Consider the following 27,812-nt stretch of genomic DNA (forward strand, 5'->3'; position numbering starts at 1 on the left):
GGCTGCTGTATTGCTGAAGTCCGTATCTAGTCCACCCAGTCTTCCAGACGGTGTGCTCCATGCTTTGAGACCAGGAGGACCCTGGTGTTCTGAAATGAAGATGGAGGCAGTGGGAAAAACAGAAGAACTTATTGATTCAGAAGTTCCACCAAAGGCTTCTGAAAAGCAAGAGAGTGCTCCTGATGAAGACGGACCTATAGAACTCGAGACGCAAACTGAGAAAGACCACGTGCCCACTGCAGCAGACGCTGCAGCGCTCTCTTCCATGCCTTGCTTACTGATGGAACTGAGACGAGACTCCTCGGAGTCTCAGCTAGCATCTACAGAGAGTGATAAACCAACAGGTGGTCGAGTTTATGAGAGTGACTCTTCTAATCATTGCATGCTTTCCCCTTCCTCCAGTGGGCATTTGGCTGACTCAGATACATTGTCTTCCACAGAAGAGAATGAGCCCTGTCAAGCTGAAGCTGCTGTAGAGGGAGACCCTTCTGCGGTGTCTGGGGCTGCAGTTGGGAGGAAATCCAGGCGATCCAGGTCCGAAAGTGAAACTTCAACAATGGCTGCCAAGAAAAACCGACAGTCTACCGATAAGCAGAATGGTCGAGTTACCAAGGTAAAAGGTCATCGAAGCCAAAAGCACAAAGAAAGAATTCGGCTGTTAAGACAGAAGCGGGAGGCAGCTGCTCGCAAGAAGTACAACCTGCTGCAGGACAGCAGTACCAGTGATAGTGACCTGACGTGTGACTCGAGCACGAGTTCATCAGATGATGACGAAGAGGTTTCAGGGAGCAGCAAGACAATCACTGCAGAGATACCAGGTAGAGGATGTTTTTTAAACTGAACTGTAACGCATCTGACATCGTTTCTCAGCTGTCATGCTAAATTAGATGAGTAACACTTGAGAAAAACCAGGAGAACTGCAGCTCTGTAAATTTGAAGACTGCAGTGCATTAACAAGACATGGGCAAAATTTAAAATCTGTTCTGAGGTTTCAGTGCACTTTTGCACACCAACAAAGCATAGAAATGGGAAATTGGAGCAAAGACTATCTTTGAATTCTGGAATTTTCAGATCTTTTCCTTTGTAAGCCTATATGAACTATCAGTGCTGTCAGATCCCATTAAATGGTGATAATCGAATAATACATTCTTAAGATAAGTGGCCAGCTTTGCTTTAATATATTAAGACCACAGCACGGCAGCTGTGGTAGAAATAACATGGCATACCTCTTGCCCGTGTTACAGTAAGGCCCTGATCACTATTGCACTTACGCTGTGCTTTCAGCTCTACGTTTCACTGCATGACAAACTTAGTTAGCCTTATTGTAATTTCTTGCAAATTGCAGCTGGTCACCTATTTTAGGACATAAATATGAATATGTTTACGCAGGTGCCCAAGCTATATCCACACCTAAATTCGCAATGTTTTAGACAAGGCTGTTACCCTTTTCCTGTGTCATAAGTATCTATAATTTCTATACTTTAAATTTTCTGACACATCTGTGTTAAGATTGGAGGCAGCAAATTATAGGAGCCTTCTCATTATTTTATTAGGAAAAGAAAGATTAATTCTTCAAGTTTTTTGTTTGCTGCGTCTTTGTTATTTTATTAGCCCAAGTGCTGTGGGCAGGATTTTGTGTGAATTATTCTTGCAGCATATTTTATCACAGAACCATCATCATATGGCAATCTTCATATGGCAATCAAAAATAAAATCACATAAAAATAAACTTTTTGGCTTGCCAATTTTTACTGGGTTACATGCCTTTTTGCCTCTTGTGCTAGAAGGTGGGGTTTTTTTGGAGATAAATATCATCTTATATAGGGCAAAAACATTTAAAGGAAAACTGCAATAATTAGTCTTAAACTGCTGAACTAATGTTTGCTAGATGAATTATTTAAAATACTTGGAGTAGATTTTACAAATAATCAAGTCAGTTAAAACACAGTTAGGGTGAATGATTCTGTCACCACAAGAACTGGCATTTTTCCTACATATTGCTAGGAAGCAGGTTGCACAAAGGAAGTTAATGTTTATTTTTAGAAAGTTTGGGAAAGGCATAGTCCTCTTACAATTATTGTGTAGTAAACTTTTAATAGAGATCTAAAATTATTTTTACCAATTTAGTAGTTAGTTAAACTTCTAGGCTTCAGAGTTTTGTGCCTTTTTATTTACTGTGCTTACACTTTGCTGGGCAATTAAAGCCTGATTTAAAGCTTATCGAAGATTAACTATTTCATTGAGTTTTGGGACAGGTTCCTCCTCGCCCCTGAAAGCAATCCAAAACACACAATAAATCCCCCAGGTTATATTCTTTTCTTAAGTCACAAAAGTACCTTGTGACCCAGAAATACACCACATGGTATTTTTCAGATCTGCCTGGATTTCTGACTTCCACTGTGGAGATCTGAAACCACTCTAGGGTACTTCTGTATCACGAGCGCCTTCTGCATTTGAGCTCTCAGTCTTAACCATGAGATGCTTTGCAGTGAAAAGATCCCATTGTAGTGCACAAAATAATGTGATTGTTTAGTGATGATTACACCAAGGCCTGATTTTTTACCTGCGATGTAAGATGTGGGAGTGCAAAAACCATCCTGAGGAACAATGGCATTTATACTTATTTCATAGCACATGTCATCTGCTTGATACTAAATTACGTTTAAGACATTAAAACGTTTGAAATGTCCTGTTGGAATTAGGTGCAATGCGTACCTGCCACATTGTGGTTTTCCTTTAAATAGAAACGACTTTGGTGGGAAACAGTCTCCAAGTACAAGAGAAAAATATTCTCTGTAGAGATAAGGACAAGGTTGGCCAAAAATGCATCCTGTGCTACTTGTGGGTTAATGAAACATTGTGGTCTTAACAGATGCAGTGGAGCTGTGAGGCTGAGTAGGACTCCCAGCTCTCTGTCGCAGTGGTAGGTTCACATGCCATCTGTGATCCCTCTGCTTGGAACTGGCAAAGCGCTTAACTTAAATTATTAATTCTTTACTAGAAAGCCATTTTAGTGCACTTAGCGTGTCACTTACACTGTGAATATCCTCAAAATTTAGGGAATGAACAAGTAGTTAGAAAATAACACAGGGCATCAAAAAGCATTACTGGAAATTCAGGCCGTGAGAGTCCTCTGCACACAGTCAAAAGCTAAGAGAAGACTTCAGGTTTCACCTGATACTTGAACTTGAATGTCAAGAAACGACAGTGTACCTGTCAGAAGGACATAAGTGTGCAAAAACTTCTGCTTTCACTTTTGAAAAAGTCTGCACGCATTGACATGGAAAGGTTTTTCAGGAACCCTGTGTTCCCCTTAGTCTTACTGTATTGGGACTCTTCAGCTGCAATGTTGTACTGTCTAAACGTAGGTTATTATCGGGACTGATTTTTCAAATATCTACTGTCTGAAAAATAGCTTTGCCAACAGAGATGCTCTAAAATTTTTAGTGCCCGTTAATGTAACGTGGCTGTCCTGTACAAAGGCTGTACATACTCCGGCACTTAACCTTCTATTGACATATGCAGCACTACAGAAGACAGTTCGCTTGTGTGTGGCCTGAAAATTAAAGTGCTACATTTGAGAATATGGTAGTCTTTCATGCTGCGTAAATAAACCTATTCCATTTTAATAGTGCAGTTATTTTTTTCAAACCATCCACGTGACTGGTTCTGAGATACGTTTGGCTAACTTAGGTAAGGAGAGTGTTCAGTGAAATACAAAATAATGCCATGAACATGCATAGTGTTACTAGCTTCGTTTTGTGCGTGCACCCCAGTTGCAAGCTGAGCAGTTGTGCCATAGAGAGCCAGTTCTCTCTGCTGAACTCGCATGAAACATGGATGGAAATACTGGCAGGCTCGTTTTTCTTCTCAAGAAAGACCGAAGAATGAGGAGTTGAGATCTTGCTGGTGATACTTCAAAGCAAATATTGTGAGCTCAGTAGGAGTGAAGCACAATATATGTTCCATTATTCTGAATGCATTATATGGTGTTAATTTATACCTGAAAATACAGGTTCAGTCTGAACTTCATGGGTGCTACTGGGAATCTTTTCACTGACCTGAGTAGTCATAATCTTGAGCTCTTTAATTCAGGGAATGCCATGATTTTTGAATTACTGCAGATGAGGAGCAGTTTCTTACCTTTTAATGATTGAGCCTCTCTGTTGGCATTTAGGATTTTATCATTCTTAAACACCAGATAGCATTCACGGCACAAGAGGATGATCTTTGAGACCTGAAATAGGTTCTGCTAGACCTGTTGCTGTTGAAAGTTTTTTCCTTTAAACAATTTCAAATTTGACCATGCAAATTAACTCTGAATGAAACTGGCATGAGAGCAAGTCTGGGAATCAATATTTATTTCTGTGTAAACATTTCTTTGGAAAAAGAAAAGAAAGGGCTTTTAAAAATTCAAATACCGTACAAAAATATTGGCATTTCACAGCCATTATGATTTCTACACCTCAGAAAAATCTGAATTGAAACAGGGGTGACTCATGTTTTAGGCTTTCAAAAAAACTGTTAAAAAGTTTGAGTATTGATGTTAAAGAAGGTGTTGCAGCTCACATTTTTAAAAAAAGAAAAAAGGGTTTTTAATATGTAGAAATCCAAAGAGAGGGAAACAATGTGTGTGAGGGACTCAGCCAGAAAGAATCTTCCTTCTAAGAATTGTTCATAGACCTTCGGTGAAACATCTTGCAAGGGATGAATTTGGTTGAATGACAATTATATAAGAACAAGGGGAAAAAAAAAAATCTGGTAAGAGTGATTTGCCGTAAGATACTCGTTTGGAAATGTCAGGTACCCTAATGACATGGAGGAATCCACCATTGCTAATTACAACGAAGATGGGGCATATCTTCTTAAATTGTTACATTGTCAGACTTCCTAAATTAAGTAACTTTGGATTTGGTTATTATTTAGATAGTACATGATAGATTCCATAAAGAGACAACATTGGGGTATTTCTTAGGTGCTGTTTTGCAGGAGGTATTGTCTTGAAAATAAGAGACCTTGGCTTCTGACCCTTTGTGGTGGCAAGTTTCTTCACCTATTAACTTGGCATAACTTCAAACACTATAGAGCTGTAAGTTTACAGACCCCAAAGGAACCAGTTAGATAATATAATACAATAAATGTGCATTTAATATAATAAAAATGCTTTTTTTAGGCTTGATTTTCTTTTTAGCCCTGCAGGCCACCAGTAGAGAAAAGATTGAATAAGGCTTGTTATAAGAACTGCAAGAGAGGCATTCCAAACATCGATTTGCTGCTACTGTAAATTGTGGATATACTATGAATGATGCCTTTTAAAAATAGTGTTGCGGAGTAATATATATTTCAATATATAGTCTCTTCAGTCTGCAAAACAGTTTTGTCAACTTTGACCATCCTAGTTCATTCTTAACTTTACAAGCCTAACTAGATTGTCTCACATATTACCATCAATAGTTTTTATTTAAACTGCATTTAAAACTTACTCAACATTACTCAAATGTGTCTGATAGTAAGCCTGTGGAAACCAGAAAGACTGCCATTTAGTTATTTGATCTTAGCATAAGATCCCTGACTAAAGACGAATAAACAGAATCATATCGAATGTTCAACACTAGGAGTACAGGAACAGAATAAGTATTTTTTTCAGGGAGGAAAAAGACATTGAACATACAAAAGGAACCACGTTTTAGGAAAAAGGTACAATTTTACTTTTAGTTAAAATGCAGTCAGAGGGATGTAAATTAGTTGCTGTAAAGTAGTTTAGTTTTGAGCAGAGGACCTGAAAGCTAAATTTCCAGCTTGTCTGATAGGTAAACAGATGGGAGAGAAGACTTAAAGTAGCGTTTTCAGTAGAAGGTTTTTGGCCCCTGATGGATAGCGTTGCTACTGCTCAGAAGTAAGAGAATAATCCTAGGTTTCATTTAGCTGTTACTGCAGGACTTACATATACCTCACTTCAATAGCTCCTAAAAAGAATGTTTTAAGTAATACTATAATTTTGTGTACACGGTAAAATCCCAATAAAGATTTAGTGCCTTATGTTTTTATTAGTAAATATCTGCATAGGTTATGCAATGATTTCTCTCGCTCTTAGGATATTTTCTATTATTCTTAAGCTAGAGGATCCCACAAGTTTCAAGTTTACATATTAAATTTTCAGGTTCTGTAGCTGCTTGGTGTAGTTTAATGTGATGCTCCTCTTGTTTTGGAATTACCTTAGGTAACATTTGTGTGTTTGGACAGCATGCACGGATTGTTTAGTATTCCTCACGTAGGTACAGAGCCTCATTTTCTTGGGGTTTTATTGCTTCCTAGAGGATTCCTGAGTGAACTCTAAACTTAAAAATGTAGATACCACTGCCTTTTCTTATTGATAGGGTTAGATAATGAGGATGGCCTTCTCTTCTTGCTGCTAAAGGTCTTCCTGATAATCCAGAAGCCAGTCATTTTAACCAGCCTTTTGATGGATAGAAGGAAGGAGAACAATTTCCTTCCAACTATGCCCTGTCTGGTTTTTTCCCTTGGCTAGAATTAACACTAGAAATGCTGCCCGGCCGGTGGCTCGTGCGATGGTAATTGGTGTGAGGTGGATCAGCTCCTATGTCTCTTGGGATTACCCCTGTGATGTAGCTGTGTCCATCAGACCTAACAGAGGGTGCTTCCACCTCGTGTATGAGCACAGCATTCACGTATCTTTTTGTGTTTGTGTCTTTGTGTTGTGTATTCTCTTCATTGGTATTTAGTGTGTTTTACAAAATTAGATCAAGAGCTTTGGTCTTGGCTCCTTTAGATGCCGCAATCACTATATCAGCTTTTATCTCTGTTATCTTGTGTACAATTTTGTCTATGTTTGCCAGTCTGTTATAAAAGGGTTCAGGGGTGTCAGTAAAATGTGCATGATTATTCAGGTTTCTCAGTTAAACAGTAATATTTTGGATCACAGCGTAACATTGTATAATGTTTTTGACACCTTCAGTTGAATTCAGAACAGAAATTGCAAGGGAATTGGACTAATTGAGTTTATTTATTAAACAAAAAGACCTCTGTGACAGAATTGTCTGAGAATTCGAGAATAAAAATTCTTTTGAAGCCAAAATTTCTATTATAACCTCAGTGAGTGTAAAATGTTATTTTTTTGATGGTAATACTGTTGGTTAATGTTTGCTAATTCCTCCCCCGTTGTCATATCCAAGGGACACAATTAGAAAAGTTTGTTTTCCTGAGTTAACATGCCTTAATAGACAATATTATGTTCTTACTTAATGATGTTTTATCAAATGGCCTCAATGTCTTTAAAGCTGGCTTCAGTCGTGCTGGGGGATCTGGAGGAGCGACCAGGGAAATTCCAGGATTGCTTGACAGGGGCACCGTGTGGGATAGGAACTGCATAGGCAATGTCCTGGAAGAGGCCATGAACTGCTTTGCCGAGATGCAGAGGCAGACAGAGGAGAAATTTCGCATGTGGATAGAAAAGCTAACCCGTCTTGACACGGATGAAGAAAGCAAGCAACAACTGGAGCCCAGGGAACCTAAAATTCAACTAGCTGGCCAAAGAATCCCCCCTACCACCCAGTCAGGGGCTTTCATACAGATGCCTGATAGCCAAGTACTTCCACAGCAGTCGTTTAATTCTTACATGGGCTATCAAAATGTCGATGCTACGCTAGAATTTCCAGCGACTTTTAATAACAATTTTCCACCTATCTTTCCAGAGAATGGGAATATTGCAGAGCCTGATCTGAATCAATCGTAAACTTAAAAAAAAAATCTGGTCTTTGCAATCTTGATGTTACTTTGGACTATGCTGAAACCAAGGTTTTTCTCTTCATATATGATTGTTTTGGTTTTCTCTTTTGGGTTTTATTACCATGGTATCATTTTTTTTAATTTACAGAGAATATATATATGTAGTTTAAAAAACCCCCACAGTATACCCATGTGCATGTGCCAGCACACACATATAAAACACCTTTAAAGGTGTGTGAGGGAACCACCCTCAAGCTTTCATCACCAAACTTGGGATAGTATAACTTAGAATCCCTGTTTAGGTACCCCAAAATCAGTAGAGCTATGTTTGTTACAATTGGAGCATTCAGAGTATTCAACCAAATGCTCTTTTTGCATGTTAAAATGTTTACATAAGGAAATAAGTTTTATATTTAAAGATGTAAAGTTCCCTAGAGAACCAGACTAGATACAGACCCGTAACATTTCCTTAACTGTGAACTTCCCAGTTGTGCAGCTTGAACGTGTCACACATTAGTTGTTTTTCTTCTTCCTTTTTAGGCAGAGGTAATAAATAAGCTTACCCTAAAGATTTAGCTATATATAACAAATATGCACAACTGATTTTTTTTTTGTCTCCCATTTAATAGTTCATTTTCTGTCCAGAGTTTTTATTAATGTCACTGCTGTGTTGCACATGGCATATTTATGGAAGCAGCTGTCCTAATCGTGCGCACAAATACGCACATGTATACATATATGTATATGTGTGTGTTCGGTTTGGGTGGAAGTCATCTCCTCTAATTTTAGGTGTCTAGTTTGCTGTTCTGTGGATCTCCTTCTGACTCAATGGGAAGAGATAAGCACCTCCAGGCAGTGTCTTTCTCTTCCATTAGTTGTCTAAAGCTCCCTTATAAACAGTTTAGAGTAGATAACTTTTTGGCTAAAGTTAGGTGAGATGAATCACACCCAACTACGTGTGCATGCATGACCTGTGCAGACAAAGCGCTGCTGCTTCCTTCTGTATATACGATCCAACCGCATCCTTCATGCTGGAATAAAAATAGTCATGTCAGTCCGAAGATAAGCAGCCGTCGGTGGATGGATTGAGCCTTGGAAAAGGGATTTAAAGGAAGGCTTGACAGTCGGATTAGTAAACACTGTGGTGGTCTGAAAGCATGGGTTGCTGGTCTGGGTCAGCCAGCCAGAGCTTCTTCTGGACCATGTTTGAATGCCACTGAAATCATTATTTACTTGTGATGGGGAATGCCAGAATGTTAGTTTCATTTAAATAATAAAATAACTTGCTATTGTGTGGATTTTTTTGATACTGATAGTTATCCTGAATAGGCAGGCTTGAAACTGTGATGTTTAAACTAGGATTAATTTAAACTATATATTAGAAATCTCTATTTAATTCTTACTATTATCACTACAGACAGGGATTTTTTGGTCACCTCTCCATTAAGGCCTTTCTTCATGTGAAGTAACTTCTCCATAGCTACCAAAAATGTATATTTATCATCAGTTAGAACTTGCTAAAAGTTTCTAATTTAAATTAAAATTCTAATAATGGAAATTGAAAGTCTTTGCATAGGCATAGTTTCAGTAAAGAGAACACTATAGGTCTCCTTTAGCTGTGTTATTCTGCATTTTAAACCACAGTCACTTTTTTTTTCTAATTATTTTAGTGTAATTCCTTTTCTTCCTGTTGGAAATAATTACTGTCTTTGGTAGGTCTGATTTTTTTTTTTTTTTTCCCTCCGTAAAGTCAGTGGGAGTTTTTCCATCAATTTATATGGGGGTTTGGATCAAACCTGTAACAGGAACTCAAGAAATGCTTTCTGTTATCAGTGTAATACTACCACTGGTCTGTTAACATTATTCTTGGCCCTGCCTTAGTTTTTTTTTTTTTTTTAAAAAAAATATGTGATGCCTTCATTAGAAAAAAAGGGGAGGGTTAGAGAGCTGTGTTATTTTCAGAGTACGTGTTTGAAGGACTATGCAGGGGATAATTTTTAACTACTGGAATAAATTCTTTACAGATCACCTTCATGCATAATTTTGATACTAAGATTTTGATATGAACTTGTAAGAACACTCCCTCATCTGACATTGTGTGCATTTTTAACTTAACTATAGGTAAAAGTTAAATGAGTTATTTTATGTTTGATTGTAATTTAATAAACTTGTTCTCATCTGTTTAAAATTTAAGATACTTCAGGGAAGATTATTTGCTGATATAAAAAAAAATCAGATCCTTCTGGTGTTGATAGATTTGAGACATACATATATATACACACCTTTATGACAATGATAAAAGCAGCATATTTTAAAGCATGACAAGTCTTCCCATGCATGCAGAAGCAGCTTTTTGCAGTGACTGGTTTCTTTTAATGTGTAAGTCACTTAACTCAGTATGTCTGTAAGCATGCCTTTAACCTTTTTTATAAAATCGTATATATAGGGAGCGATTAGATATTTCAAAACAAATTGTGTAAGGAGATTAGTTGAACTTCTTTATCTCTTAGACTGAAACAGACCTTTATGTACTGATCTCATAAACGGATGAAAACTTTGTCAGGGAGGTAGCCAGTGAAATTTCTGCCAACTTTCAATGTCTTGGTCAGGTAATCTCTTAAAAAAAATAAGATTGAAATAAGCCAGTGTATTAGTAGATTAAAAAATGGATTTGGTTACTGTAGGCAAAAACGAAAAACTGTCAAACATGTTTATCCATTTATGTTAATTGTTTTTTTTCAATGCAAGTGGCTGTGAACATGGAAGAACAAGCAGAGGATTACAGCAGTTGCGCATAAAGACGTTAAAGCTGTACTCTTTCTAGGCTAACATTATTCTAAGGCACTCAGAAGACAGAGAGAATAGTTCATATTAGATATAACTTTAACTTAATCTCCCCACCAAAGCTACCTAGTGTTAATAACACCTGTGCAAGACCCAGTGGTTGTAAACGGGAAATGCTATTTTGTTGGGTTGCTCTTTTCACTTGCCTCAGAACTGGAGCCAGATTTTCAGCTGTCATAAATCAGCTCCTTTGAAATTACTTGATTCACACAGTTGAGTATCTGGTCCATTAGCTTATTTTCCACATGAAGAAGTATGTTTCTCCTTCTCGGAGCTGAGAGGGGAACCCAACCTTTCTGTGGTTGAGGTGTAGTAGAACCTACCTGACAAAGGATTTGGCAGGCTGGGCAATTAAACAGGAGCATCTCTCTTCTTGCTTTCTGTTGTGAATTTGAAAGATGCAGAGCACTGCAGAAACCAACCTTCAGATACCAATCCTAGTGCTGAGTCTGTATTTTAAATGTATGTGAGACAGCATTTGGCATCTCTTTGAGAAAACAGATTCCTAAGACATAATTTCAGATTATTTTTTTTTTCCTCCTGGAAATATTTTTGCTGTATTATGTAGCTCCAGTGAAGTTTGTCATAATTTCCATTATAAGCTCTGATTTTCAAAGCTTTCACTAGAAACTTTCAGGGAGTTAAAATTTCTTCAGCTGAAATTTTAACATAAATTTTAATCTCATCCATTCCGTATTTCATTAAAGCAGTCTGGCCTATTTAAGACTATTTTAAGGTTATCAGAAGGAAACTCTTCTACTTTCTAACCCAGAGTTATATTTTGAATGAATGTTCATGCTCACATCTGAACAAATTACTTCAAAACCACCAAATTCAACAAGTAGAGGAGAAATCAGTAGGAGTTTTGCACAGACATGGAGAGTCATGGATGACAATTTAGTGTTATTGCCCTAGGTTTTATACTTCAGAATGGAAACATTTTAGCTTTTTGAAGAATTTTACTTATTTTATGGTTTGAAAGAGCAAATGCCTCAAGTCAGATCAGCTGGTGTAAACTGGTGTAATTCCAGGAAAGATGGTGCCAGTTTAAACCCAACTGGCCTATTCAAGTTTCCATGTTCCCGTTTTTAATATTGAATTATATGTTTTCAATGTGGCAGCTGTTTGGGTAACTGAACACTCGTGGGACTGCAGAGTCGGGATTTAGTAGCAGGTGAAACACGGCTATTTGCTAGCATTTTTTGTGCAAGGGCAAAAGAAATAGGTCTTTATATAAAGGCTGAATGTAAATGTCACTAAATGTCAAACTGACAATTCAGTAAATGAAAAACTGAAGGATCAGCTCCTCGAATTGGACCCTCTGCAGGAGTCCTGGGAAGTCCAGGGGCTTTGTTTAGTGTGCAGTGGTTTTGCAGGCTTGGCTGCAGGTTCTTCCCCGGGCGTTTGTGCTGCTTCTCTCCCTCAAGTGGCGTTTGGTAAGGAAGGGCTGTAGGGAATTCCACCCTTCAGACGTCATTTTAGCTAAGGGTTTGGGGTTTTGCTTCACATACTTCTAAAAAAAAAATAAATCTGAATTTTCAGGCTTTGTTTAGGCAAAAAAACACTAAAAAAAATAAGTTAGAAAATTAGAGGCAGTGAAACTTTATCCAGTGTTTCTATTGCAAAAAATGAGCAGTGGGGTGAAAAAGCAAAATCTTAAACCTTTCAGATACACCACTCTTCGGTGTTATTTTTAGCAGTATTAGGACAAAATAATTCAGGCAGAAATATACATCTCTATTTTTTTAAGTTCACAGTGTCTTTTAGTGTTTTTGCAGGATTGTTAGGTTATTTTATCTGAGCTGCTAGAGTTAAGACTGGAGGACCTCTCTTAACTTCAATGAAACAGGATTATATTTGGCAGTTATTTTACAAATTGAAACATATTTATTATCACTGATTTCTCTTTTTAATATATTTTGTCTCTTGTATCCACACACTGTAAATCTTTTTTTTTTTTTTTTCTCTAAATGATATTTCAAGGGCATTAAGAAATTAAATCCTAGTCCCATTAAAACCAGTTGAAAATTGCTACTAATTTCAATGGGGCTAGCATTTCACCTCGTTCGAAATTGAACTTATTCTGCAGTTTTTGGTCAGAGAATCCTTCAGCTGACTTTAAGGGGAGTCTTTGCCTGATGAGCATGTGTAAATCAGGCCAGTTGAGTAGATGTTTTTTAAAATAATCAAAGTTTGCGCTGCGACCACTGCAGTTACATTTGGCAGCATTAGAACAAATCCGCTGTGTAATTTGTACTGTAGAAGCTAAAATATTCAGGCTGATTTGATAGAGATGGACAGTACCTTGCAAAACATGAAGCTACAAACCGAGTCTTTCTCACAAATTTTTTTAGTCCCATAGTGTTACATCAGCAAAATGAAGGCACGTGGAAAATCGGCTTATTAATTTAGGTGCAATTTCAAAATCTCACTGACTGATCGAGCAGGGGGTTAGTCTGGGCCAGCAAGAGTTTTATATCAAGGCTTTTACCAGTCCTTCCATGGGAAGATGCTGGTTTAACTTGCAAAAATGTGATGTTTTCTGGAGGGATGCATATGGGGTGCATGTTTGCTTGCCTTTTCCTAATGTAAATTGTATTTACATAGGTATTATTCATATTTTTTTTTAACTGTCATAGCTGTGTAAGAGTAGGGTGTGATGGTTTCCAAAACCCTCCTGATACGCTTTTGCAAGTAAAACTGGGGAAGAGATCTGGCTAATATATCTGCTTCCATAATTAATGAATCATTAGGTGACATCAGAGAAAATAAGTCCTATTGTGAGATATAAAGTGCATGCCACTTCCTCATAGTTTCAATACACAGCCGTAGCCGTGTTCCATGTGCCTTTGCTTAACGCACAGTGAAGAAGACTTTATTATGTATTTATATTCAATTTGGTAAAACAAATCCAAGATATTTTCCATCTAGTTATCAAAAAGCCTGAAAGAATGAGTGTTGATCACCAAGACTTGAATTTTTGAGATATCTTTTGATGTGATAGATAAAAATGCTCCCGTCTGAGAACACATACTCATTTGGTCATGCTGTTTTAATTTTATTATTACAGTAAAAAAAAAAAAAAACCAAACCACAAAAGCTTTATTGTGTGAAATGAAGGAAAATGTGAGAAAGGGGATTTATTGATAACTTTCTGTTCACTTTATGATTTTAGAGAGAATGCTGTTACACTACTATTGTTTTTTATTGTATTTACAATGTATTCTTTGCCTAACCCTGTAAATTTTGAAATGTAACTATTGTAACCTGGAATAAATAAATAAATATAAATAATAATGGAGTGTTTCATGTTGCTAAACAACATAAAAAAAGCGCATATCTCCTGCCCCCTATCCCACTTGGGGAACTGTTTTAGGGTTCAGCTAGTTTATGCCATTTGAACTGCCCATACTTTATGAAACTTCAGTTCTGGACTTATGTCTTAATACCAGGTTTGTATTCTTTATCTAAAACAAAAAGCCTGTCACTTCAGCTTGTAGTCTTATATGTGAAGCTTTTTGGTTTGGATCAAAGTTACTGCTGTAAAAATGTTTTGGCAAGTCACTTAAGATGAATCCTCTAGTTTTTGGCACACAAAATATGATTATTTTGATTAGTGTAATGATCATCTGATCTTAAAATTAATATAAGTATTAAAGTCCATTCTATTTTTTGCTTAGTCTTGAAGTAAATGAAGTTACCGCTTAAATTTAAGTGTCAGCTGTATATGAAGGCACTTTTGGATCTTTTATTATTTTCAGATGTCTCAGTATTCTCTTTTGTTATACAAAAAATAAGTGCAGTTTAGTGTAGAGTACCGAGATGGAGAGGAAGCAGTGCCTGCATTCGCAGTGAAGGTGCCGTGGTGAGGCTGGAAGAAGCCCTGTCTCCTTGGGCTTGCGCATACCTGGGTGCCGCTGTGTTGCCTTTTTAGCTTTTGCGCTATTTCGCAAAAGCACTCCTAAACACTATTTTTAAACTCCTCAATAATTTGCCAGGTAAAAATAGCTCAGTAATTTGAGGGGAGGGTTGTTTTCAGCAAAGCTGAGCTCCTCTGCTTGTTAGCCTTGAGCAAATCTCTGCTTGCCTCAGTTTTCCTCATAGGCATAAGGAGCTTAATAACCACCTCAGAGCTCTTTGAGATCCACTAATGGAAAGCTTTTTGTAAGACTGAAGTGCTGTAATTATTATTGCTATTATTATTGTACCTGTTCTGTATGTTTTAAAGCTTAGGGTGATGTTTGCACCTAAATAAGGCTCCACATCTCACTGCAAAGACACTGACGGCTTCAGAGGGCTATTCAGCCCACCAAAATTAGGCTTTTAATTTTTAAATTCTTTCAATCAGGATAGTCCTCTGGAGATTTCAGTCTTTTTCTAGAGAAAAATATAGCAGAGTTTAAATCCCATCCCTAAGGCTGTAATTCATTTTGGTCAACTTCAGCAGAGTAAAAGTTAGGTGCCGCGTCTAAAGTGGTTGTCTCAGCTCTTTCTGTTTGCTGGGGAAGGAGGGGACGTGATGATGCTCCAGGCTGCAATTTCCAGACTGAGATTACTTGACCCTGAAGTTCCTCTTTCTGGGTACAGTGGGAGAGACTTCAGGTGATAATCTTGGCGCTACATGCGTAGATTTTAGAAAGCTTAAGAGAAATAATGACTTAAAGGACTAAATTCCCTGACCAGGTTCTGTGAGATAATATCTTTCTTTCCTATGGTAGAGTACCGATGTGCAGGGATACCCAGCTACCCAGCTGTTGCAGCGCAAATATACAGTGCTTCTTATAGGATCACTGCTTTTAACCTCCAGCTGAAATTTTATGGTTGATTTCCCCCTTTTTCGCTTGTGCTGCCATTATAATGAATTAAGGGAGGAGTGTGGATCTTACAACATAGTTTAGACCACTAAATGTTGAGATGTGGCGCTCTGAAAAGCATGGGAGTGGCTAGCAGATAAAGTACTGAATTTTCTACATTGCAAGCTTAAAATGAAAATTGGTATGTATAGAACGGGATTTTTGTGCATGTGGCTTCCGATTCAGATGACCTGAACAGAACTAGTTTTGATGAGCTGTGTAAATTAAAGGAAATTGAACACTTGGAAACGCTGTCCCCATGATGACCTCTGCCTCTGAATTCTTTAAAAAAAATTTTAAAAGCAGTCTTTACCTCCCCCTGTTAACATTAAATGTCAACAGCTGTATTTTGCTGCTGGTACTTATTAACTTTCAGCCTTGTCTTTTTCAAGCTTTTATTGCTTTAGAAATGAATTAAAGCTTATCACCAGGGAAATGTAAGGCTTCCAGCTACCTTGGCTTCTCAAAATATGTGGGTTTTTTTCTTAAATACATTGTTTAAATTACAGACCAGGGAACATCCTTAATTGTGCTACATTAAATTTTGATTCTGGCATGGTTTCTTTTGGTGTCTGTTTTTCTAGCTGTTGAAATCCTGTTACAGTCAGTAATTCCGACGAGTGGCTCTATTGTAAAGAAAAGATGATAAGTTACAACTATGGTTGTAGTTAATCCTTTTACCTGTTCAACTTGAAAGCATTTTTTCAGTCCTTACTTCCTAGCTGAAGGCGGTTGTCCTTATTTCTTGGTACCAAGCATTCACTTTGCATCACATCATGGGATGATCACGTAGTTGGCCAGGAAAGTAGTATTTATTTCCACATTTAACCCCTCCGGTCCCATCCTTGTAGCATTTAAAAGGAAACAGGCTTTACGGAATGAAGAAATTTTAGAGGATTTTTTTTTATATGCCTTTGCTGCAACTTTTATCTAGTTGTAGTTGTCCACAACTCGTATGTAGGGGTTTTGTTTTGGGTATTTTTGTTGTTTTTTTAAAAAACATACACAGGCATTCATTGCTTATTTCTTTTTATATACATGCTGGGAATCCTAGGATTTTGTGTGGCATCGTGGCCGTTATCTTGGCCTTGTTGGTCATTTACTGGTGATAGGTACAGATAACCCTGGTGTCAGGGGCCTTTCATTTACAAAACTGATCCTGAAAGGCAAGGCTGAGAAAAGCAAAAATAGATCTCTGCTGTGATTGCTTTGTAAATAGGCAGCTTGTTTTTTTCCAGATTGTTAAATTGGTGGCTGTTACACTGACAAACATGATTACAGTGTGTAGATTATATTGAAAATATTTTTGTCTGTTTGATGTATACTAAATTTAAGCTAAGTTATAAGGTGTGCTGTTTGGAAGTGTGGAAGATACAAGAGTGGAGCTACAGATAACAAGTTTATGCTTGTATTTCCTACTGATGAAGACTTTCACACAAGTTATTTCTATGGGTAGGTGATGAGAATATCACTCTGCATGTATATACATTTATAATACATTTTTGCATGATTATACATGTAGGAGTGGTACAATTTTGACTTGAGACTATTGGTGCCTTTTGTCCAAATATAATTTTACTTGTGTAGACATGACTATCTAAAATCAAATTTCGCTTCTGCTTTTGGAGACCTTAGTAAGAAGCGACAGAAACAAAGACCTGAAGGACCAGTACACAGCTCCTGAAATTTTAGATAACCTATTCAAAAAATGGTCAAAGAGTCAATATTGTACTTGACCCTCGTATCTTCTGCACTCCACTGTTTATTTTTATAGATCACATTATATATGTTCACGCTGAACTCTGATGATAAGACTGAAAGAAAACATGCCTCTCATCATTCAGTCCAGTTGTAACTTCTGCATGTAATTTAATCATCGGCTTTCACAAATAATTAACTGAACATCAGCCAGCTTAATTTTGAACTTGGTATTCCATTATTTTTGTAATTGCCTTTTAAAATGACAAAGATTGCCTTTCAGTTAATTATCAGGACTTCTTTTGCAGTCATAATCATCAGCGTTTCATGTTGCGAACAGTTTGGTCTTTAATACATTGGCATTTAACTACCCATTTATGTCAGGTCTGTTTTAAGTTTGTAATACAACATTGTTTTATGAAACTGTTTTGGAGGCAGGTGTGATTGGAAATATTTTGTGAATTTCTTCATACCTTGTTGCAAAACCGATCTTTACTATGGCTTAAGCAATATGGTCACTCTTTAATGAAGTGTGTTGCTAATCACAAAATAGGCGTTTCTTAAAATAGTGGGTTGAATTATGTTTCAGGGACCAAGTTACAAAAAAAAAAAAAAAAAAGAAACAAAACAAAGGGAAAAAAAAACCAAACCAGAACCAAAAAACCCACCCTTAAAACAGCTTTTCAGTGAACTAAATTTGAAACTTTTAGTTCATCGTGTTCTTTGTCTTCAACAGCCACTTAACGCTCCTAAAAGAAGCCAGTCTTTCCTGAAAAGTCTTTTCATTTTATTCTTTGTGACTTCTAAGATTTCTTCAGTCATTTTGTAATTCTGAAGGTCCTATCTTCCTAAACACGTTATTAGTTTATGATTATTTTATATTATCCCATAGAAATTAACCCTGCCTGTGTCATACCCGTAACAAAAAAGTCCTGCAGACACTCAACTGCCAGAACTTCCTTGGAGTTAAAGGGCTGCAGCTGAGATTTAGCCCAGCCTGTTTTTCTATTTCATACTTGGTTTTGTGGATGAAGTCTTGGCCCAAACTAAGTTGTGATTCCGCCATTTGGGGAGTGGGAACTCCAACCGCTTTCATCCCCTCTGAGTCGATAAGCTATAGCTGAGACGAAGTATTTGAGTTAAAACGGGCATCCTGTCAGGATTACAGTATTTATCCATTCTCTCTTTGCTTCCATGTTCATCCTTGTCTTGAACATGACTTTTTCCTGAGCCTCTTCTGTTCCTAGCATGCTTTCCAATTATAAGTGATTTTCATTCCTCACAAAGAAAATAGTCCATCCCAACTAAATAGACCAAAAATAGCTTTTTGTTATTCTTCAAGAATAGATTTCAGAATCTCATAAGCAATTTTCTCTCCCTCTTTCCCCCTTCACTTTGGTAGCCAAAAATACATATGGTAATCATATTGAATTAAAAGCATATTTATCACTGCACATTATAGTTTTGTTTCTTGTTATTCTCAATCTTAAAAAAACAACACCAAAAAACTTTGCCATTTTGAAAGATTCCCCTGTCCTTGACAGGTAAATCTTATGTAAGGAAAGTTGCCTAATGTTAAATTTATTGTCACTGGATCAGTTATATCAGAAAGTTAGTTTTATTTAAGCAACCCTAAACTAATGTAAGCTGTCACCCAAGTTTTGTAAAATTCGCTAGTAGAATATCTTGTCTTGCCAAATTTAATGTCCTGTAACTTTTTTTTATTTTAGACTGAAGGTTTTATCCTTTTAACATTGTAAATGTAACGTTGTCAGACATGGAGATGTTTGTGTTAATGTAAAAGATAATACACAAGTAATTGATATATTGATAAATGTGGTTTTCGTACATTTGTGTTTTCTGTGTATGCAAAGGTTAAAATGTCTCTGTAATCTCAGACAGTGTTCATTAACTCAAATGTAATAATTCATGTAATTTATAGTCCTTTAAGAGCTTCATGCAGGAGATTGCATTAATCCTTAAACAAGTTATTTGTGCTTCTAAAGGTGTCTTTCACAGTATGCTAACTTCTAATACGTGTTGCTTTTCTCTCCTCCTGCAGATGGACCTCCAATAGTAGCTCATTATGATATCTCGGACACAAACTCAGACCCAGAAGTGGTAAATGTGGACAATCTGTTGGCGGCCGCAGTAGTTCAAGAGCACAATAATTCTTTAGGAAATCAAGACTCGGCATCTACCTGGAGAACCAGAGGGCTGCTAGATGAACTGAGTGCTGATACAGGTTTGTTTAAATTCTCTTCCTCTGACACTGGTTCCAGCATCTCAGTTGATGTCTCTCCCTTTCTTGCTTTTCTCCCTTTCTTACTATAAACTTTGTGGTTTATACAGCTTTAAAAGCTCCCTGTGTGGATTTTGCAGTAAAGCAGTACAGATGCTTATTAGAAAGGTCTGACATTTATTCCAAAATACAACTGATAAAAGCTGACAAAGATTCCTGCAATGTATTTTTGACACTAATTTTCTTAATTATTTTTTCTCTGTCTTTTCCCTCTAATTACTTCTTGGAACTTAGGTCTGGGGTTTTGGTGTTTTCTTTTTTAAAATGAAAGTGAGTGAAGCTTGTCGCTGAATGGTTGATTATGACGACCAATGCCACCAGCTAGTAAACGGATCATAACCTCATAAGTATCGTAATTGTCTGTGTATGTCTTGTTTGTTTCTTTAAAACAAATGCATTAACTATTCTCATATTCCATTTGCATTTGTAACATACCTTAGAAAATTGGACAGAGCAGCAGCAGATAAAGATGTAGGGTGAAAAGGTGCTGGTAAGTGGGCTTAGCATCAAGCAACGGCAAAGAAATTTCTTTCAAGACAGGAAGAGCAGGAATATTGTCAAAGAATTCAGAGAAGTTCATGTAGCTCATAAAAATTGTTCAGCTTCATCAAGTGCTTGGAGCTCTTCACTAACAAGAGTTAAACGACAACGTGAAATGTTGTTTTGGATGCAGAGAGCTAACAGGGAATATTTCCTATCGACTTCATCCCATAGTCTTGCATGCCAACACATTGCCTTCCTTTCTACTCGTCTTATTTTTAATACCGATGTTAAGATTTTTAGCCCCATAAGACACGGAGTCTTGCCTGCAGTGGTGGAGCATGGCAGGTTTTTGTTTCATGCTGTGTTTTCCAAATGTAAGCCTGCCAAAAGGCACCTGCGTTGGAAGTGTCCTGGTAGCTCTGAGCCACTTCTCAATGTCTAGAAAACTTAAAGAAATACAAGTATGTGGCAGATTTTGGAAGAAATGTTCCACTATTATATAGTGAACAAGTTGAGTATGAGAGCGTCTGTTGCATTATTTTCACCCTGGTCTGTGCCTGGATGTTGCTCCAGTCTTTTTGAAGCTAGCCAGCGTTTCCCAAGCTGACAGAAGAGCAGCTGACTGATAGTTAGCTGTTTGACCCCTAACAAGCCCACTCCTTTATAAGGTGATTTATTAGAATATCTGAAATTAACTTTATTATATAGCACTAATGGATTGGTAGTTCAAAGGAGTGTAAGGAAATAAAAAGCAAAGTTTCTTACCAAGCTTTTTTCCACTTCCCGCTTACGAGTACAATGCTGCGATGCAGGTGGAAATTTGTCTTCCTTCCTCCGCCAATATCCAAAGGGAATTGCAAAGAAGAGGTTAGCAGGTAAAAGAAAACTAGAAAACTTCAAGAAACTTCTTCATCCCCGATCCTATGGGAACGTGTCCAGACAGATTCGTTCCTGGTGCTACGGCCATTTCAACGTCTGAGAGGTTGAATCTCTGTTTCTTCCCACGTAGACCTTGCCCCAGAGCCCTGTAGCCTGCGTACGCCTCTGGCTGCACATTTGTCCATACTGGCATTTTCTGACTGTGTCTAGGATTGCGCATTTGGAAAGCAGAGTTTTCAAATCTTACATCTTGTTCCCAAATTTAATCTTCAGCCAGTATCTAGTTTAACAGACATTAGATGATGTGTTCCCATGGGAAAATAACAACATCAGCTTTTATCTAAGTGAAAAATCTTATTAGGACACACTATCACGTCTTTGTGCATGGCCAAATATTTGGGGCTGTTTTGCAAGCCCTGATGTTGTAGGGCAAACAAAACATCTCCTTTGGGCGTCATCCTAATGTTCGTGCAAAGACATTAACAGCGTAGGCATGTTATTAGGCGTGAAATTTGTATGGCCAGAGGCTGGTAATCTATCTGTATGCTATAATCCTGATTTACACTCGGCTACTGTTGCAATATTTACTCTGCTAATCGCAGTTTCTCTACTGCTAATTACCTTTTTGTTGTTTGAACTTAAAGCTATGGTAATATACTACTCTTTTGAGACTGTCATTTATGCATCTGGACATTCATTTTGGGGCTGTTTAAGAGCTTGTCTGCTTTGCTTCTCTGCCAGACATTACCCTGTCTAGTACAGGGTGCAGAATGGTATTTGTGCCAGGGGAGGTGTAGGATGGATATTAGGAAAAATCCTAGTATCTTCACCAGATCCTAATCCCTTCACAAAAAGGGTTCTCAAGCACTGGAACAGGCTGCCCAGGGAAGTGGTGGAGTCGCCATCCCTGGAGGTATTTAAAGGCCGTGTAGGTGTGGTGCTGAGGGACATGGTTTAGTAGTGGACTTGGCAGTGCTAGATTAACAGTTGGGCTTGATGATCTTAAAGGTCCCTTCCAACTAAAACAATTCTATGATTCTACATTATTAATACGTTAATACAACATATTAAGGTGGGTTGATGTCCATACCAGTTTGCGTGAATCAGTGACTGTGTTACTCTTCTGCTGCCTGTGCTGCAGCAGCAGTGACCTTCAGGAGCGGGGCAATGCCAGTCACTGGGGTGGCAATCACATGAGGCTCCCGGTTTGCATCGCCAGCACGTGAATCAAAGCCTCTGAGCACTTCCGTTTCATGTTTCACAGTGTCCTCAGCCGCTTCTATTAAAGAAACATCCATGACCCGTTTTGGGACTTTCTGGCAGTCAGTGATATTTGCCAAGAAATGTTCAGCTGCATGGTAATGTTAGGAAAAATGTGTCCAGGCTATTGATTTGTTTTAACATCAGCTGACAAATCTTTTTTTGTCTTTGAGGTGGTAACTCCTCCTTCGGGTATGTGGCAGCACGCAGGTTTCCTTCCCTTGCAAACCCTGACCAGATGTTCTCCAAGGGTCTTCGCTTTCCAAAAACTGAACATACAGTGTGGTCTCTGCCCCTCTATTTGCTTGCATCTTTTCCAAGCTTTCCCTTGCACTTACTTTAAGTTTAATTTCTTCTCTCTGTGTCCTCTTGATCTACCTGGGGGTATAATCAGTTCTGCATGTTCGCACACCTTTGAAATTCGGAGGATCGTTATTGCCTCCTCCTTCTCTCATCTTCGAAGAGGTGTCCAGTCAAACTAGATATCCGTAATATATTCAGCTAGTCTCAAATTTCCTGCTCGACAAATGAGTCTTCCCCTCTGTAATACAGCTGAGTGAGTTGTTTCTGAGAAGTAGGTAGTCTTACCTGCTTCAGGGCTGCCCAGCATCCACCAAGTTACTGCTAGAGACAGCAGAAGTAATCTTTTATTTTTAGAAGAAAAAAAAAAAAAGTCAAAAATATCCTTTTTTTATTGAAATATCATTTTTTAACTGAATTTTCTAATAATTTATTTTCTGTAAAACAAAATCATTTTGGCTGTTTTGAGTTGTCTGTGCAATTATTATTCAATATATCACAACACAGCTTCATTAATTGTGGTGAAGGACCTTCTTTGCAGCAAAGGCAAAACCTGCCACCCTTGTTGTGAGTATTTAGAGAGAACTTGTTTGTCAGACCAGTGAACTGAGGAACTGTAGTGGAAAAACAACACCACCATATATGGAACTTATGAAAAACAGATTATTTTTTTCCCCAAGTATTTGTAATAATGTTAGAGCAGATGTGTGAATTGATGTGACCAGAAACTGATGGGTTTGTTGGGTTTTTTCATTGACCACCTTCCCCTATTTTTTTTTTTTTTTAGAAGAATAAATTCATTTTCCTTGGTGTGTGTGATGTTTCTGTCCAGCCTAAAGGCTTTGTTCGCCACAGTATCATTGAGTTTGATTTACTGACAATATATTATCTTGTTTCTTTATTTCAAAGAGGCTTAGGCACAGTCTCTTGCATTGTGGTAAAATAACAGTTGGAAACCCTAATTACATCAAGTGTTCTTGATGCAATAGTCAGGCTTTGTTCACATTTGTATAACACCATCACTAGAGCTATTGGGACTGCACAAATCCAGTGATCATCCTGTATCGGGTGATGAACTGAAAGGTGGATAACTTGATTTAATAAGATTTTCCAATCTCAGTGTCTCAATCTTTTTTTGTTAGCTTGGGAACTGCCTTTTCCAGCTGATTCTGAGTTGTGTAAGCTGTTGAACATTGCCTGTATTTGCATTTTCCCCATCTGTAGGTCATTTGGATCCAGGCTTCCTTGCAAGTGACAAAACGTCTCCTGGTAATGCACAGATCAATGAAGAAATTAATATCGCCTCTTCTGATAGCGAAGTAGAGATTGTTGGAGTTCAGAAACATGCCAGGTATGAATTCCTTTTTCTTGCTCTAATATTTCTTTCATTTTATCAGAAGAAATAAAGAAAAAAAAACCTCCTGACTTCCACTACTGTAGTTATCCATCCACAACTGGTAGCAAATTCACGTGGTTTTGCTAGTCTGCTGGTCACACTGATCTCAGAATGTGTTTTTCTTTAGAACATTACCAACCTGGTAATTATTCAGATTAAGCCTGTGATTCGATATCAAACGTTAACAGGCTAAACAATATGTAGTATTTAAATGCCTAATATTGACATACCAAATTTATATACATCAGGAACCATTGTTAGGAATTAAGATTTTAAGGGCATAGTGTGAATATGCAAATACATAAACAAAAAAGGCTTGCCTATTTATGTGAGTTTTTTTTTCCTTTCAAAATATTCACTTACTTTAAGCATTTAATCAGCTTCCAATTTATTTAATTAATCGGTAGTCATAAAAATACTATCAACTTTTCAATGGCTGATGTCATAATATAGCCCCTTTAGAATAAAAATGGGATCCGTATGAATCTTGGTTTTATTTCAAGATACAAGAAGGCTCAAACCCCCGAAGGAGATGAGGGTAAGGAAGCCAGAGGGTTCTCTTGAGCTCAGATAGAAAGCTGTCCAGCTGTGCTTCCGCTGTTATTCTTGATAGGCATTTTTTTGATGTTACTTTTCATCTTTAAGCCAAGGAAAGATCACAGACTAAGGTATTATGAAGCAGCTGAACAAGACTGGCATTTTCATATAGTGAGGAGGGTTAATTTGCTGGAATAAAGCCAGGTTAAAACAGTATACAGACAAGCTCTCTTTAAAACTAGTCTGCTGCCTGGAGGGTGCTTGGAGGCAGAAAAGGGGCGTGAGGGACAAGAAACAGGAGCTGTTCCTTGTTGTCCCTTCACCGCACCTTCCTTGAGGAAGAAGGAAGGTGTGCAGGACCCAGTTTCCCAGGCCGGGACAGATCGTGTGGGCACAGTCCAGTGTGGTTGGACGGGGAAAAAGGGAAGTTTTGAAGTGCTGAAGGAGGAGAGATTTAGTCTTCGCTCTCAGAACAGCGAAAGTCCTTGCATGGGTAACCCTTCTGGAAGTTACTGATTCCTTTGGAAGGAGCTCTCCTGGCTGTTCATTCAGCCCACCCAGGGCTTGGAGGATCTTTGTCCTAATGATAAGCAGTGTGGACTTGTCCTCCAATACTAACTCGTGTAAATCTGTCTAGCGCTGTGTACACACAACCCTTGCGTGTACCCTTGCTTGAGGTTCCCTGTTCAAAAGCTTTCGGTGCTGCTTGCCTTGATAATATTTACCATGTACAAGAATGGAAATGTTAAGTAGATGCAGAGTTGCTGTTTAAAATCAGTGTTAGTAGATAACGGACCAAAATAATTTCAGCAAAGACAGACGCAGAGCACACTTTTGTGCTTTCCTGTGTTCACATAACCTTCTCCCATCTCCCAAAGACTTGTTCTTACTGGCTCCATTGAATACTCACACCTTTCAGATGTTCGAATCCTATTGAGAACTGTATTTCTCCTCCAGGTCTAGGCTTGCAGTTATGAAGTATTGATGGGCTTCTGACAGGGTTGTTGTTTGGAAAAGGTTTAGGTTTTGGATCAGTATGTTTTGCATGCTTAGTTAGTATGGTGTCTGGATTCAGTTCTTTTGCTCACACACTGTTTTTTACCATGCTGCATATTCCTTGTCGTGGCTGGACTGGTGTGAGTCCTGAAACTAGAGTCGTCCATCGCCTGTAGTTTTCCAGGTTGCTAGTGAATTGGTGGTGTTGCTCATCATTGGAATATTACTTGGCATCTACTTAGGATGCCAAGTCATGTTTTTCAGTTTGTTTAATTTTCGTCCAATGGATTTTATTTTTTTTAATCACGTATGTGTATAAAACAGTCTTCCTCTGTTTCCCCCCCCCCTCCTTTTTTGGTTGCCTTTACTTGATATCTTCGCTTAGCTACAGATTGGAAAGCATGTTCCCTAAGCTAACATTTGATTGAACATTTTGCTGTTGGCTTCCTGTGTGACTTGTTTGAGGATAAACACTTTTATTTTTGCAAGTTGTCATTTCTGTGAGATGATTTACAGGTTGCTTTTTGTCATCTTTAGGGAGAAAAGTTAGTATTAGCTTTGCATTGAGGACTGTTCTATATCAGAACGATGGACCATGGCCCCTGAGACCAAACATCATATTTAGTTTGCTTTGGCTACAATCTTTTCTTGTCAGTTATGCTTACAAATATTTCTTCTTAAAAGAAAGTTTAAAAAAAAATTAATCCTCTATTTTTGTTAGAGTTCCAGTCTCCTAGTACTAATTCTTTGTAGATACATACTTTAAGTGTGTATTTTTAAGACTGAAGAAGTAATAAAAAAGTCATTCTGAACATCACATCCAAAACTAAATCACGTATCTGAGAAGGAAATGAGACATTTATATTCAGAGAAGTTAGAGCTTGGAGAATGAGATTTTTCATTCTATTTCGTGAAACTCTACCGCTAACCAGAGTCAAGAGAGAATAGCATAACCTAAGCAGTTCTGGATAAAATGAGTTGCACTACCTTAAATTAAAACAAATAAAATGTAAATGTCAGGGATATTTGACCAGTGCAGAAAACCTGGGTTCCTGAAATAAGGTACATGTGCTTTCACAAAGAAACGGGAAAAGGTTCCCCCAGCAGCCAAACACCTCCTGCTTGAGTGTGCAGCTGGGACCACCAGTGCTTACAAGAGCAAAACAATTTTTGGAGCACGAGGTATAAAGTTTTACTAGCGCTCGTTTAAGATTTATAGCTGGAGTGATCATCCTAAAGACTCCAGTAAATTCCTGTCATCACTTCATCATATAACAGAATTAGTCTGTCTGTCATTTTGGTTATTTTTCTAATTATTATTAGCTTGTGCTTCAATTGTCATATATCTATTATGAGTATAATAGGTAAAAATACACTGCAAATAAGTAGATATGTACCTTGCTTCAGCAAGGCACTTGAGTGTGTGCTTGTCTTTAAATACATGATTTGGTCTCATTGATTATAATCATTGAAAGCTTAAACATTTTGCTGAAGTGGGGCTGTGCTGTTATCAATGAGTATTTCCCAGCATGTTTGTAATTTTTAGTTAAGAAGACCAAAGAAAAAACAAGTGTAATGTCTGTCATAATGTAATTACAAGCTGTCTCTTGTAATTATTGTAACAAAAATGTCGCTATGTCCTTATTTTAACATGGTTTTGATTTCATATGGAAAGAGAGCTTTTTTCTTTGTCTCATCAAGCATCGCTTAAAATTCCTGTCCAGTGGGTAAAACTGCTAGCAGGAAACTATATGCTTCTGAATAATGCGTGGTACTACACGTGATGGGGCAGACTCCTTCAAGATCCTTGGGATCTGTGCACATATTTTGTAAGGAATATCACTTTACACCCACTGGCGGAATTCAGTTCTTAAAAATAATTTAATCCCCACCACCACCCCCGAGTTTAAATCTAAGTTTAGTCTCAGCTTTGTTACTGGGTGTTTAAGATGCCATGGACTCTGCAAATGGAAAACCCAGGAGGACGTTTTGGAGAGGGACGTATGTGTTAACAAGATGCCTAAGTGACAAACCACCGCAGTCAAGAATCTCGTGCCTGAATTCAACAGTAGCTTTAACCCTTTGTGGTTTTCTTGCCTTGCTACAGGTGTGTGCATCCCAGGGGAGGTGTGATTCAGAGTGTGTCTTCCTGGAAGCATGGCTCAGGCTCACGGTACATTAACACTCAGCGAGCACAATCATGGACAGCTGTGACTCCCCAGCAGAATTGGTCTTCGCCCCCAGAAGTAGTAGACCTCACTTTGGATGAGGATACCAGACGCAAATATCTACTGTAATGCAGTGTCACTGTGTTTCTGTCCCCACCCCTTCTCCCCTTTGTGGCACAGAAGTTCATTGTTAAAAGCTTCAGCTTCAGAAGCCCTGTTCCTGGCATTACAAAATTCAAACTCATGATTTTTTTTCATTTCCATAAAAATGTAGTATAATTTCAATATAGTTTTTAAATGATTTTGCCTTCTCAAAGGAGGATTCCTCCCACAATTAAACGCCAATAGCT

At 37.9% G+C, this 27,812-nt stretch overlaps 1 protein-coding gene across 2 annotated transcripts; it reads left to right on the forward strand.

The window, feature by feature from the left end:
* LOC104295045 (chromosome unknown open reading frame, human C18orf25) lies at positions 1-27,812 on the forward strand. Of its 2 annotated transcripts, XM_009894746.1 has the most exons (4): positions 1-818; positions 19,204-19,386; positions 23,590-23,716; positions 27,402-27,812. In XM_009894746.1, the coding sequence occupies exons 1-4, from the start codon at positions 95-97 to the stop codon at positions 27,589-27,591; spliced, it is 1,224 nt and encodes a 407-aa protein (XP_009893048.1). In that variant the 5' UTR covers positions 1-94; the 3' UTR covers positions 27,592-27,812. The 2 variants fall into 2 exon arrangements, with proteins under 2 accessions (XP_009893048.1, XP_009893049.1); XM_009894747.1 differs by lacking the exon at positions 19,204-19,386 and having other exon boundaries at positions 27,402-27,591.

This window comes from Charadrius vociferus, unplaced genomic scaffold (assembly GCF_000708025.1).
Source record: "Charadrius vociferus isolate BGI_N301 unplaced genomic scaffold, ASM70802v2 scaffold151, whole genome shotgun sequence".
NCBI classification, from domain to species: Eukaryota; Metazoa; Chordata; class Aves; order Charadriiformes; family Charadriidae; genus Charadrius; species Charadrius vociferus.